This window comes from Austrofundulus limnaeus, unplaced genomic scaffold (genome assembly GCF_001266775.1).
Source record: "Austrofundulus limnaeus strain Quisiro unplaced genomic scaffold, Austrofundulus_limnaeus-1.0 Scaffold292, whole genome shotgun sequence".
Classification (NCBI taxonomy): Eukaryota; Metazoa; Chordata; class Actinopteri; order Cyprinodontiformes; family Rivulidae; genus Austrofundulus; species Austrofundulus limnaeus.
In genome coordinates, this window is record NW_013952694.1 from 212,754 (window position 1) to 225,333 (window position 12,580).

General features: G+C 37.1%; 1 protein-coding gene across 2 annotated transcripts in view; it reads right to left on the minus strand.

Moving 5' to 3' along the window:
• vps33b (VPS33B late endosome and lysosome associated) overlaps positions 1 to 12,034 on the minus strand; it is a 13,387-nt gene extending 1,353 nt beyond the window's left edge. Inside the window, exons 1-22 of one of the 2 annotated variants that reach the window (XM_014021432.1) lie at positions 12,005 to 12,021; positions 11,608 to 11,727; positions 10,367 to 10,447; positions 8,913 to 8,974; positions 8,771 to 8,820; positions 7,773 to 7,840; positions 7,485 to 7,530; positions 7,297 to 7,391; positions 6,264 to 6,368; positions 6,059 to 6,149; positions 5,902 to 5,979; positions 5,015 to 5,088; positions 4,847 to 4,933; positions 4,680 to 4,770; positions 4,527 to 4,601; positions 1,683 to 1,747; positions 1,534 to 1,588; positions 1,400 to 1,446; positions 909 to 1,041; positions 642 to 715; positions 419 to 520; positions 260 to 335 (exon numbers count right to left, since the gene is read on the minus strand). In XM_014021432.1, coding sequence (XP_013876886.1) covers positions 260 to 335; positions 419 to 520; positions 642 to 715; positions 909 to 1,041; positions 1,400 to 1,446; positions 1,534 to 1,588; positions 1,683 to 1,747; positions 4,527 to 4,601; positions 4,680 to 4,770; positions 4,847 to 4,933; positions 5,015 to 5,088; positions 5,902 to 5,979; positions 6,059 to 6,149; positions 6,264 to 6,368; positions 7,297 to 7,391; positions 7,485 to 7,530; positions 7,773 to 7,840; positions 8,771 to 8,820; positions 8,913 to 8,974; positions 10,367 to 10,447; positions 11,608 to 11,703 — 1,651 coding nt within the window. In that variant the 5' untranslated portion in view covers positions 11,704 to 11,727; positions 12,005 to 12,021. Of the gene's footprint in view, positions 1 to 259; positions 336 to 418; positions 521 to 641; positions 716 to 908; positions 1,042 to 1,399; positions 1,447 to 1,533; positions 1,589 to 1,682; positions 1,748 to 4,526; positions 4,602 to 4,679; positions 4,771 to 4,846; positions 4,934 to 5,014; positions 5,089 to 5,901; positions 5,980 to 6,058; positions 6,150 to 6,263; positions 6,369 to 7,296; positions 7,392 to 7,484; positions 7,531 to 7,772; positions 7,841 to 8,770; positions 8,821 to 8,912; positions 8,975 to 10,366; positions 10,448 to 11,607 lie in introns of both variants that reach the window. The other variant, XM_014021431.1, reaches the window with a different exon arrangement.
• Between the last annotated feature and the right edge of the window lie 546 nt (positions 12,035 to 12,580).

Genomic DNA, 12,580 nt, shown 5'->3' on the forward strand with positions numbered 1-12,580 from the left:
CCATATATATGTATTAGCTCAGTGCTACACATTCTCCTCTCGTCACTGAGGTCCTCCATCCACATGACAGAGAGGGGAACACAAAAATGACTCAGCCTGCAACTGAAAATATGGAATTTCATTGTTCTCTGCACAATGACAAAGGCATCAATCAATCAATCAATCAATCAATCAATCAATCAATCAATCAATCAATCAATCAATCAATAAAGCTTCTTCAGACTCTGTCACTGTAGAGATGATCTGATGTTGAGCTAACCTGTTACAGCAAATTCATTCCCATTAAGCAGCCTGGTTATTTCTTCAAGGCCAGTCCAACCATCTCGCTCCAACACCTGTGAAAATTACCAGCAATACAGTAAACATGATTCTGGAATTCATTCTTATTCAGTGGAATAAGTCCAGCTCATGTTCTCACCTGCTCGATGAGTTTGCAGCTCAGGGGGACATAAGCACCGCTGAAGATGTAGGCCATGTCTCGAGGAACACGCAGGTCATATTCTTCATCTGACTTTGGCACCTTTACAAAAAATATACTTAATGCCATCCATCTTTTCTTAGTGCAGTGGAGATAAAACTAATTACTTTTTGACATAATTGAAGTACTTTTTAGATAGAATTAAGAAAAAAAAGTAATTTACCAGGTTGAGCTTTCGGCTCAAAGCTCTGAAATTGCCTTTCTTTGCCAGTGAGGAAAATGCATCAGTAAGCTTTCCTTAACAAAATAAATAAATAAAATAAAATCAGTGAATGAACAAATCACTCAAGGAGAAGTCCAAAAACAAAACGGTAATTCTGGCTTTTACTTTGACTTTTTACTTTATCGCAGACAGTTTCAACCTGAGATCTTTGAAAGTTTTTGTCTCATTACCTTCTGAAATAAGCATCCATAATAAAACCTGTTTTACCTGCAGTCTTGTCATTGACCAGTTTGCCCACTTTGCTCTCCATAGCAGTAAGAGTTTCCCCTGGCTGCTGCTCCACCAGCAGGCCCAGCTGCCTTAGGTTAGAAAATGTGAGCAGGTGGTCCACTCCGTAGCTCTAGTGAAGCCAGAGAAAATGTTAGAAGAAGAAAAATACAACAATCTTATTGTAAATTTTAAAAATCCTAATAATAAAATAAAAAATAACATATAGACATTTTTGTATTGACAAATATTGAACGTTGTTTTAAAGACACATAGCCGCAGTAGCCATCGTGAATCAAATGAAGTCTTTAGTCAGTTTGTTGTTCTGTAGATGTTTGTACATGCCTTCTGAAAATGTCATTAAATACTGTCCACTGATTCATGTTCATATCAGACACAGCAAACTATTAGCTGATTGTCTTTCATGCTGGCGGGTGATAAACAATATCAAATATTTGTTTCTGAAATTCAAAGAGCCCTTCTGTGCTCACCTGAAGAAACTGTGCTTTTAATGACCGGTAGTCTTTTGGCAGGAGCCCTGAGAGGAAATGGGAGTYACACCTTTTGCATTTATAACACTGGAATAAGTGAAAATTCATTTTCAGAACCACGAGGGACAACTCACCGTTTTCTGTGACTGACAAAAGACATAGCAGCTTAAGACTTTCAACTGTGGAGACCTGCAAAAAAAAAGTAAATAAAAATTTAATAATGGTAAGTAAAACATTTTCCACAAGTAACACTTTAACAAAAATTGTGAGCGACAAAGCCCACCTGTCTGTTGATGTGCTCCTCTATGAAAGAGATGCTTTCACGGATTTCAAACCCTTCAAGTAAACCTGAGAACACGGACAGAAGCAATCAGTACCAAACAATCTGTAGTAATAATCTGGACTCATGTCCCGTTAAATAAAGTCACACRGTTTCTGTGTTAGCTTTAGTGACAACTTATTGGACTTATCAAATGTAGAAAATCTCTAAAGGCCCTGTCACACCAGACAACTTGTGCCAACTTATGAACATTTTAAAGACATCTACACTGAAGATGGAATTGAAAAAATCAACAGGAAGCTTCTTTTCAGCGTGGCCATAATGAAATTCAAATAAATTGATCAAATATATAACTTTTATCAGCAATTTAGATGTAAAAAAAATGTTTCATAAGTTGGCATAAGTTGTCTAGTGTGGCAGGGCCTTAACCTTTAAAATCCACTGGACTAACAGCAGGTATATGATGTGTATGAACAAAACACTAAGGTTGTGATTGTGCACACAGGCTAACAAAGACCTGGCATTCTTTGGAGAAATGCAGATCACTCCAGAGTTTTAAACTAAGACCATCCTATGTTGTAGCTGTTTTGCTTAAACCTGGTAAAATGCTCAAATCTGTCACGGAGTTTAGTGCAATCTTTCAAAATCTGTTAGCATTTGAGGTAAGATGGGAATGACGCTCAWCTACTTCCAGCTGTGGAAGCCATCCTAAATAATAATATTAACAAATTACTTTCTGAGTTTTAAAATCTGCACAATGGTTCATGAGATACTTTGCCAACACTAGAGACAAACACGCAGATATGTGTAAAAAATATAGCCTTTGGCAGCAGCTGATAAAAATCCTGATTAACCAGTTAAATTGGTTTCATTTGACAGGCTGTCTTAAGAACTGTTAAATAAATAAACAGACTGGTTTAGAGACCAGTGACAAGGAAAAACAGTCAGCTTTGTGTTTACTTCAGCAAAATCAGAGAAAACTAAAAAACTGACACTACTGGCTCATGAAACTGGTCCCATTAGAAAAGAGAGGCAGCAACCAAATGTGGAGCAGGCTAAACTATCTCAGTGAGTTAACACTTTGATTTATTTGATTGAGCTTGTAAAGCTTCAATCAGAACTACAAAGCATTTATTAAGAAAATAACTTTGTGTCCTATGCTTTGTGCATTGTTTTGTCTTTTCAAAGCAACAAAGTGTTGCTGGCTAAACTCAGTTGCAGCAATGTGGCCTTAACATTTCATCAGATCCCTTTGTGTTTAGAACAGTTTGTAAGGATTTTTAATGTCATTTTACTACAGTTAAATTAACCTAAATTAGTTTTCAACTAGAACAACACAGTGGTTCGAGCCTCAATGAGAAGAGTGCCGGTAGTGTTGTAGTCAAGTCCAAGACCACAGGAGACAGAGACAAGACCAAGATTTTAGGGGCTGGACCAAGTYGAGACCAAGACCGGTCTCGAGTTCTACAACACYAGTTGCAGGACCACCTCCCAGCTTTGGACCTTTCTGTTTGAAGTCTGGATGTTCTCCCCGTGCATGTGTGGGTTTTCTCCAGATACTCCGGTTTCCCCCCACAGATCAAAAAACCCGTGGTAGGCACAGTTCCCCTAAAGCACTAAATCACTAATAGGGGAACTAATTTCCTGAGTAGTGCTTTAGGGCTTTTGCTGTTTTTTAATTCCTTAGTGGATTAGCACTTGCTAAATTTATGGGCTAAATTTTGAAGCACTAACTGAGGTCTTTAAATGTTATTGATCAACATTATTGTTCACAGCTGAGGGTGAAAGCTGTCACACATTTTGTTCATATGTGTCACTTATCTACAAGGTCACATGTCAAACTCAAGGCCTGCGGGCCAAATGTGGCCTGCGGGTGACTCCCATTTGGCCGCCAAGGGCACTAAGTGACAACATTCTGCACACAGTAAATATTGTCTCATGTTGGCTGAAGAATGTTTCATGTGTCAACTGGATTATTTTAGTGTTTTAGAATTAGGGGACCTAAATATTTGAGTTAGTTCTTTCGGGTTAGTGCAACTAATATTTAGATTAGTGCTGCCCACCACTGTCAAAAACATGACTGTTGTTTCTGGGTGTGGGTGAGAGCGTGAACAGTTGTTGTTAGTMTCTATGGACTAGAAACCAGTTCAGGGTCTAAACTGCATCCCCCGTTCCAAAGGACACACAAAGGAGAAGTGTGTGAAGAACCTGGATAGAAATTTTAACTTTTGAGTTGTTTAGAAACAAATGTATTAACTTCAACAAATGGCATTTCCCAGTAATGTACCAAAGTCTTTCTCCAGTTCATTTCTGAAGAGTTTCCTTCCAAGCTTTATGTGAGCTTTTAATGAGCTTCTGAACAATAGTTCCGTGTATTCTAAAAGTCTTCAAAACATTTTTTCTTTGTATTTACAGATTTTAGAGAAAATTTTCTTTTTAAGCTGCTTAAAACTGACTTAGGAACCAAAAAAACTCTCAAAACTAAAGATGAACCAGGGTTGTGTCAACACGACAGGCTCTTGAGACTCTTTTTCAGACAAATTTCTAGGCTCTCTGCYCTCTGCAGACAATGTCACAATTTGTTACTATTTATTACAACAACACAGTTTGACAGAATAAAGGATTAGAGTTTCAACAAAGCTGATTCTCAAAGAGCTGAAAACTTTTATTATTTTTGAACAGAAAACTTTCAGATACTGTTCATCTGTTCCAGCACACAGGTAAAACCTGTCTTTACTTTAGCTGTTGTTTCAAGGAGTCACRATTTTCCTAAAGTACATCAACTTCCATACCATGTCTATACAACCAGGACCTGAAGCTGACAAAAAGATCCAAACTAAACCTTACAGTGTTCAGTCTTCAACAGCTCCTGAAAGTCCTGCTTTGTTTTCTTCTTCATTATAGATTCACTGGCACCGATGTCTGAAAGAAAAAGTAACRCAGCGTTTCAAAATGTTTTAAAAACACGTAACAAACAGCTGAACGTAAACCAGCTCTCACGTAGGCTGAGCAGCCGATGCTCCTGCTTTAACCCCTTCAGCTCATCTGACACAAACGCCTTGATCTGCTTTATGTCCATGCCCTGACGCTTCTGCAGGCAGAAAACGGACCAAAAATAAAAGCACCAGCTGAGTAGTTCACTTTAGTTCCAGTAAACATTTACTCACATCATATGCAGTCTGGAGGTTCTTGGCTTTCTGACTGAGGAACCCGAAGACGTTGGAGAAATGCTCATTTCGGATTTCATTGAACACCTGCGAGAAATAAGAGTTTGAACAGATGTTTAGGTTCAAACCATGACAGCTAGGAACATTCTGCTCTAATATCAGCTCTACCTTATCATGAGAGTTCAGCATGACTTTTACACTTTTATCAGACGAGGTAACGTCAGGACCGAACTCCACACATCCTGCAGAACAAGGTGCTGTGATGAGACATCGGCACAAAGAAAACCGTACTTTTTTTAAAAAATTTAACCTGTTCTTTGCCTGGAGTTCTTAGTTGGGTTTTATTTCTTTCAAGTTTGGCTTATAAGAACAATAAAGGTCTGTTTCTGTTGTTTTTGTTTCTATCAGATGAAAGTTCAAACAAATGAGTTTTTAATGCTGTTTAAAAAAATTAAACATTTTTGCAAAGCTTTTAAATAAAAAAAACTAATTCTAAAAATTAGGTCTTCTAAATAGACCTAATTTCCCTCTGGGATCAATAAAATATTTTTGAATTGAAATAAAAAAAGCTAATATATACCAGTTAAAAGAAAAGCCTTCATGGAAATGGGTTCCAAAAATAAAACGTTCAGACTAAAAATGTTTGGTTGATTTGAAGAATGTGATTTGGATGAAATGTAAAATATTGGAATCTCAGCATCAGTGCATACATGCTACATTTCTTTAGTAGTAGTAATAAAAAATGTCTAGAAATGTAATTTATCAATGTTTTTTTAACTGTTATAAAATGCATATGTAGAATATTAAGTAAACTGGTTATTGTTAKTGGTCTTACTAAAATAATCATTGTGTGAAAAACAAGGAAACAGAAGAATTTATTATTTATAATACATTTTGGAGAAGTTTTTTAATCTTCCCATTTATTTTCAAAAGTTTAATTCTGTTATCTTGTTATATTATTTTTGTTTTTAATTTTTATAAGTTTGAAATAAACTAACCATTAGTACTTTGTTTTAAAAGTCTTTAAACACTGTTGACTGAGTGTGGATACCCACCACATTTGATTTTAAATATATCATCTACGAGGCCTTCGTAGACGACTTGTGAGCAGAGAGGAGTGACAAAATCCACATCTGCAAGAAAAACACAAACACCATTATGAGGGTTGAAATAAAAGCTGAGAGCAGCAAGTCGTTCCATCTGCTCCTTCACCTCGATCGATAAGAAAAACATTCCCGATTTCAGCTTTTCGAGGTTTTTGTTCCTCCKCTTCGACCTGCTTCCTCCACGACTCGTATGTCATCTGGTGTCAGGTGAAGGACAAACGGCACAGCAGAAGAAACGTTATCCTGTAAAGCCGGAACATCGGAGCATTTCTGCAAGCTGAGCCAGTCTCTGGTGGCTGGTCAGTGCGCACCTTAGAACAGCGGCCGATGCCGTAGATTTTAGAGAACGGGCCGTAGAGGGAGTGGAGGAGGCGCAGAGCGCTCCCWGCTGTCCTCACCCATCGCTGGTCTCCTGCCTGGAAAAACACAAGTTTTACTTTGACTGAACATACAAGTTCTTAAAGGGATCCCTGATTAGATGTAACAGACTTTATTTGATAAACATTTATTTTAACTGTAAAATAAAGACTGTAAAAATACTGTAGCCTGTTCAGTTTTGTACATTTTAAAAATATATATTTTAACGTGGACTGAGCCATTTTATTTACTCAAAAAGCATTCTGGGTAAATGATGACGTGGATAGGTCCTCGGTGTGAGCGAGCTATATCCACCCTGAAGGTTAATCTTGGACAATATCTGATGATCGACTCTTTTAAATGAAACCAGAGAGCGTTGACAGAGAGGAGAAGGTAGAAATGACTCAGCCTGGAACTGAAAATATGGATGGAGGACAACAGAGCTGCTTCATGGAAGAAGAACCTCAGCTTAGCCTGTTAGCTTTAGCGCTGATGCTATATTGCCTTATTTGTATTAGCTCGGCGCTAGCGCAACAAACAAGCTAAACTGAGGTCCTCCATCCATATTTTCAGTTACAGGCTGAGTCATTTCTACCTTCTCCTCTCTGTCAACGCTCTCTGGTTTCATTAAAAAGAGCTGATCATCAGATATTGTCCAAGATTAACCTTCAGGGTGGATATAAATCGTTCACACCGAGGACCTATCCACGTCATCATTTACCCAGAATGCTTTGCTTGTAAATAAAATGGACCTGTCTGTGTAATATATTTTAAACTTTTAGTTTAAAAATGATAAAAACTAAAAATCCTACAATATTTTTACAGCCTTTAATTTACAGTTAAATTATGTTTATTAAATAAAGTCTAATGTTACAAGTAATCAGGGATCCCTTTAATTAGCTTAGATAAGCACAAAAGGCATTAACAGTTGTTAACACATTAAACAGTCACTGATTGGTTTCAGCTTTATTTTAGGCCTTAATTTACCAGAAAGTTGTCTCGAAAGAACTCGGGCAGCTCTAGACTGATGATATCATCATCAAGTGGAAGGAGGTGGAAAGCCCACTCGTCAGTGGTCACATCTGYGGGAGGACAGAAAAACAAACTCAGCACTTCTCTTCATCTGAACTGATCATGGCCACTAAATCAAAAAGCCTAAACGCATAGAAGCTCACCACCGAAAATCCCCTGCTCCTCCAACACAGCATCACATGCGTAAAACTGGACAGGAAACAGAAGCAAAATAAATGTTATTATTTTTTTTATAAATACTAATACACTGAATTAGACAGTTCCGATTTAAGCAGGATTAAATTTAACAGATTTAGACGATTTAATTAGACAAATATACAACTTATTTCCTGTAAAGTTCTATGTCTTGATGTGAATCAAGACTGCACCAAAAGAACTAACATTTAAAACTGCCTTCATCAAAAAAAAGAGTCAATGAGAGGATGACGGACCTTCTGAGGGGTGAAAATGATCTTGTATCTTCTAAATTTTCCTGCTGCCTTGTCTGCATTCACCACGTCTGGAATGAAAGAGTATATCTGTGTGAATCCCCTGCCAGCAGGATTACAGCTACTCCAGTTTTTGCATGTAGACATCGAGCAAAAGGACCTGCAGCCAAACATTATCTAGTTACCACTTGGTCTGCTGAACACATTTTACACACAATTTTACTTTTCAAAGCATTCCAACATGACAGACAACCAGACATTTTTGGTCTTGGTATTAGCTCAGATAATTTGCTGATGTTTAAAATAAATAAAGGTGCTAAAGTTTTTAGTAAAAGACATGCTGCTTTAAATATCTTAATGACTCCTGACTCACGGCAGGGTTGTTGTTTTTTTCAAAGCTAAAGTGTCTCATGTTTACAGAGACAACAGAATAGTCCAAACAAGAACACGACACAGTTCAATTAGTAACTAAAYCAGGCTGAAGCGAGCAGAATATAAGCTCAAAACCTAAAAGAAGCAAAGCAGGTGAAGCTAAAAGGATAAAAACTGTGCYTAAAAGTGACCAAAATGCTAAAATAAGTAGAACCATGCTTAAAAGTAGCAGAATGACAGCAAACTGCAAAACGTACCAAAGAAGACAAAAACAGAGAATGTATGCTGAAGCACATTGTTTCTGGATGAAACAATAASATCTGAATATATTCCTTAGGATAATTATATTTTAAATAAAAATTTGTATTTTGAAATGCATTCAATTTGCAATATTTTGAAAAGTGTAAAGGTCACAGCACACTTTTCGATCAAACTGAACATTTTAATTAATGAACGGCTGTTGTTATTTTCCAGCTTCTCTCCTCAGCAGAGGTTGCCATGTGGATCCCTTTCCTGACAAAACGTGGACTTGAATTACGAGACCGTGGCACAGACCAATGAACCTACTGAAACCTAAAAATTCTAAATGATACTTTTAGGTCAAGATAGGAACAGAAAGCTCTACTTACCACAGATCCATTTGACAGTTTGTATTCTTGGTCGGATCAAAAAACAGAGCCTGTAGGAGAGTAAGACAACAATGTGACACAATCACACCAGGTTAGCAGTAAAACCTTCGACTGTGTAAGGCTTTACAGATTCAGAACTCACTGATCTGAGGCACTGAGAACAGGTTTGTTTTCTACTTTGTAGAGTTTATCAACATCGTGTTGCTGCAAAAAAGAGACAAAATGTTTTATAAAGATATTAGAAAAGAGTACTTAAAGTTGACGACAGATGTTTACACATACGGAAAAAAAAAACACTTTTTTCCTCACTGTCTGACATTAATGTAACCAAAGTTACTGTATGCTTAGGATCAGCACCTAAACCATTTGTGTCCAATATTTATCTTCCTAGCTGATGTCTGAATTGTCACTTCAGTTCAGTTTCAGTATTACCACATGATTTGTTCTGTCTATTTTTAAGATTAGACTGAAGACTTTCCTTTTTGATAAATCCTATAGTTAGACTTAGTTTTCCTGAATTATTCTTCATTTCTGCTGCTATAGACTTAGACTGCTGGAGCACAAACTGAGCACATTTCCTCACTCTGCTGTTATCTTTAGTCTCTATTCTCTACATGTTTATTGTAATTATTTCTATCATGTTTTTTCTTTGTCTTTTCCAGAAGAATGTGCACCCGGACCAGTCCTGGACCAGTTCTTCTGTGTTTACCTGTGTCTCTTTCCTGTCCCTCAACCAGCCGGTCGAGGCAGATGGCCCCCTGTCTGAGCCTGGTTCTGCTGGAGGTTTCTTCCTGATTAGCAGGGAGTTTTTCCTCTCCACCGTTTGCTCAGGATGGGAGACTGTGATGAAGTGATTCAACGCAATCTGCTGGTTTCTTTAGATTTATTGTTTTTTTTGTGTACAGTGTTGTGTACAGTGTTGTGTACAGTGCCCTAAGACAACGTATGTTGTGACTTGGCGCTATATAAGTAAACTGAACTGAACTGAACTGAATTGAATCGGTTCCTAATGATGTCATTTGTCTGTAAAGTGAACCAGTGGCTCCTGCAGTAAAACACCTGCTACCACCTGTAATTTACAGTTAGGATTGTGCTCTCAGACGACACGCTTCCCATTTTTCCTATAAATGCAACAGTGGTCATTATGACATCACCTCAGGATGTGTTTCCAAAAATGAAGGTCTTTGTCCCTGTGTATTTGAACACTATTCTGGCTTTTAAACGTTGCTTTTGGAAAAATGATTTAATTATTCATTGTGGCCTTTCAGCACTTGTTGGTATAGGACTGATTACTGTGGATAATAACCATCTCTGAACAACTTCAGAAAGCATCATCACAGGGCCCGTATGTTTCAAACTTCTTAGAATTACTCTTAAATATGCTGTTAAGAGTGGACTTAAGTGTAAAAACATTCTTAGCTAAAGCAAAGTGTAGGAGTAATTCTTAAGTGTCAGTCTTAGAGCTGATTTACGACACTTTGCTATGCTGCAAAGCTGATCCTGGATGACGTCGTTACAACCCCCCGGCATGGACCGATCACTGCAAACATTTAGTTTCAACAGGTTTTGTTGAGTCAAGTCGTAAACATGGTTCACCTTTAGTGTTGACACATTTGCAATGCGATCTAGTGGGCTCATCAAGTCGGCTTCAATAAAAAGGTCCTTCTTCCCCGGCAGCTGAATGACAAGAGAAGAAACAATGTGTTGAACACACACACACACACACACACACACACACACACACACACACACACACAAATAAATAAAAAAATAAAAAATAAAGCTGTCCACTGGAAAACAAGTACAAATGACTATTACTTTATTCCATTTTAGATCAACACCAAAATTAAAAACTTTATCCTCTCATACAATAAAGAGCTCCAAATATTAATCAGTTGTAYATGCATATSTAACAGTTGCTTTCTGAGACTTTTTAAAATGACTTTATTAGCCTACGAGATTTGCTAACCAACAAACAGATGGCATGGTGCCAACTGTAAATGCCAAAKTTTTAAGCAAATAAGTAGTGCAATGTGTTGCAATGAGAGTRTATGTTAAGGATAGGGATGCACCSATATGAAAATTTCAGCTGATATTGATACCCGATATAATTATTGRWGTTATGGCCGATARCCGATATTTACCGATATTACACAAATACACAAATTATATTATACATATATGCACGAACACACGAGTCTTTTTTCKATACTGTAAATAAACAACCAGACCTCTGACATGGCTCCCTACTTCAGTTATTCCTGGCTGCACAGCATCAATATCACTATCATGATCAAACAGATGCTGCTCAACCAACCATCTCCCCTCCCAAAACACAAACACAAAGATAAAACGTGGGAAATCAATACTAAATGTTAATATCAGCCCAGTTTTACTTATCGGACCGATACTGATATTCTAAAAAAAAAAAATTACCAATATCGGACGATACCGATATTAATACAAATACATTGTGCATCCCAAGTTAAGGATGATGCTGTAATATGTACTGTGCTGCAGCAGTTTTTTGTTTTTTCTAAAGTAGCTTTGCTATGACCATATTGAATGTGGATGGTGTCAAAAGTTAATCAATAGATCTACATCCAGTTATCTTTCTGAAAATGCCATTAAAATTCATCATCAATCATATAATTACTATTTGACATTTTTCAATTATGTAAATGGCTGTTGTGTAGCTGCTTAAAATAGTGACTTCAAAATGTTTTTCATAACATGTGGTAGGTCTAATCAAGATGCCCAATGCTGGCAGCCAGCCCAACCAAACTCGACACAGATGTGTAGTCTGCTGTYTTGATGGTGTCCTGTTTGTTTCCTACCTGTTCTAGCAGGTAGATGAGCTGATCTCTGACCAGTCTCTTGAGCAAGGAGAAATCTGGGAACTCCGGGGAATCTCTCCTGACACCGTGAGCCATTCTGAGACAACAGTCTTTCAGCCACTACTAGCGCAAAAATAGTTCAAAATAAAAGTGGAAACAAGTGGTTTCAGAGAGGCATCCGGCAACAGAAACAAGCCTATGTTGCAGGAAACCCAGTTATCTGCTGTTAGCTTGAAATCTAAAAACACATCTGTTACCTTCGGTTATAAGACTAAAATTAACAATAAAAAATGACTTTGGCGTAAAATAATTTCACACAAATCAACTCATTATATAACGAAAAAAAAAAACAGTTATTAATTGTCTGTTTAGGTATTAGAAAAGCAATTTAACTAACACTATTGACTACGTGCTTCCGTAGCTAAAGGGCGGAATAAATCATTTGAGCCGCTGTTTCCCGTCGGAGTCCGGACACAACAACAAGCTGACTTCCGCTTAGCGAATTAAAGTTCTGATAGGAATGTAATTTTGTATATTTGCTAGCAGGAACTGAATTTCGGGATGTCAAAAAATAAAAATGAACTATAAATCTTTACAAATTCTAAGTCGCTGTTTTGTCATTTATTAGCTTGACTGAATATGCTTAYGTATTTCAGATATCTCAAATACATTTCTTCCTAGTCAGAATGAACATTTCAGAGTTTTTTTTTTTGTAGGTTTTTTTAATTAGAATCAAAATGGAGAACAATGTAAAATAGAGTAGAGTAAAACATTTGCCAGGGGGTTAGGTTACAAGCTTTGAGACAATTTTAAAATAACTTTACACAAAGACTTGAAAAAGATCACATAAGGCACGGGTTTTAATAGCTTTCGTATTTATAGAATGTCTAATAGTTGCAATATATTGTTTGACTTTGTTTAAGAAAATAGAAAGAAGAGGTTTTTGATTAGTGTAGCGGCATTTGTGAATATG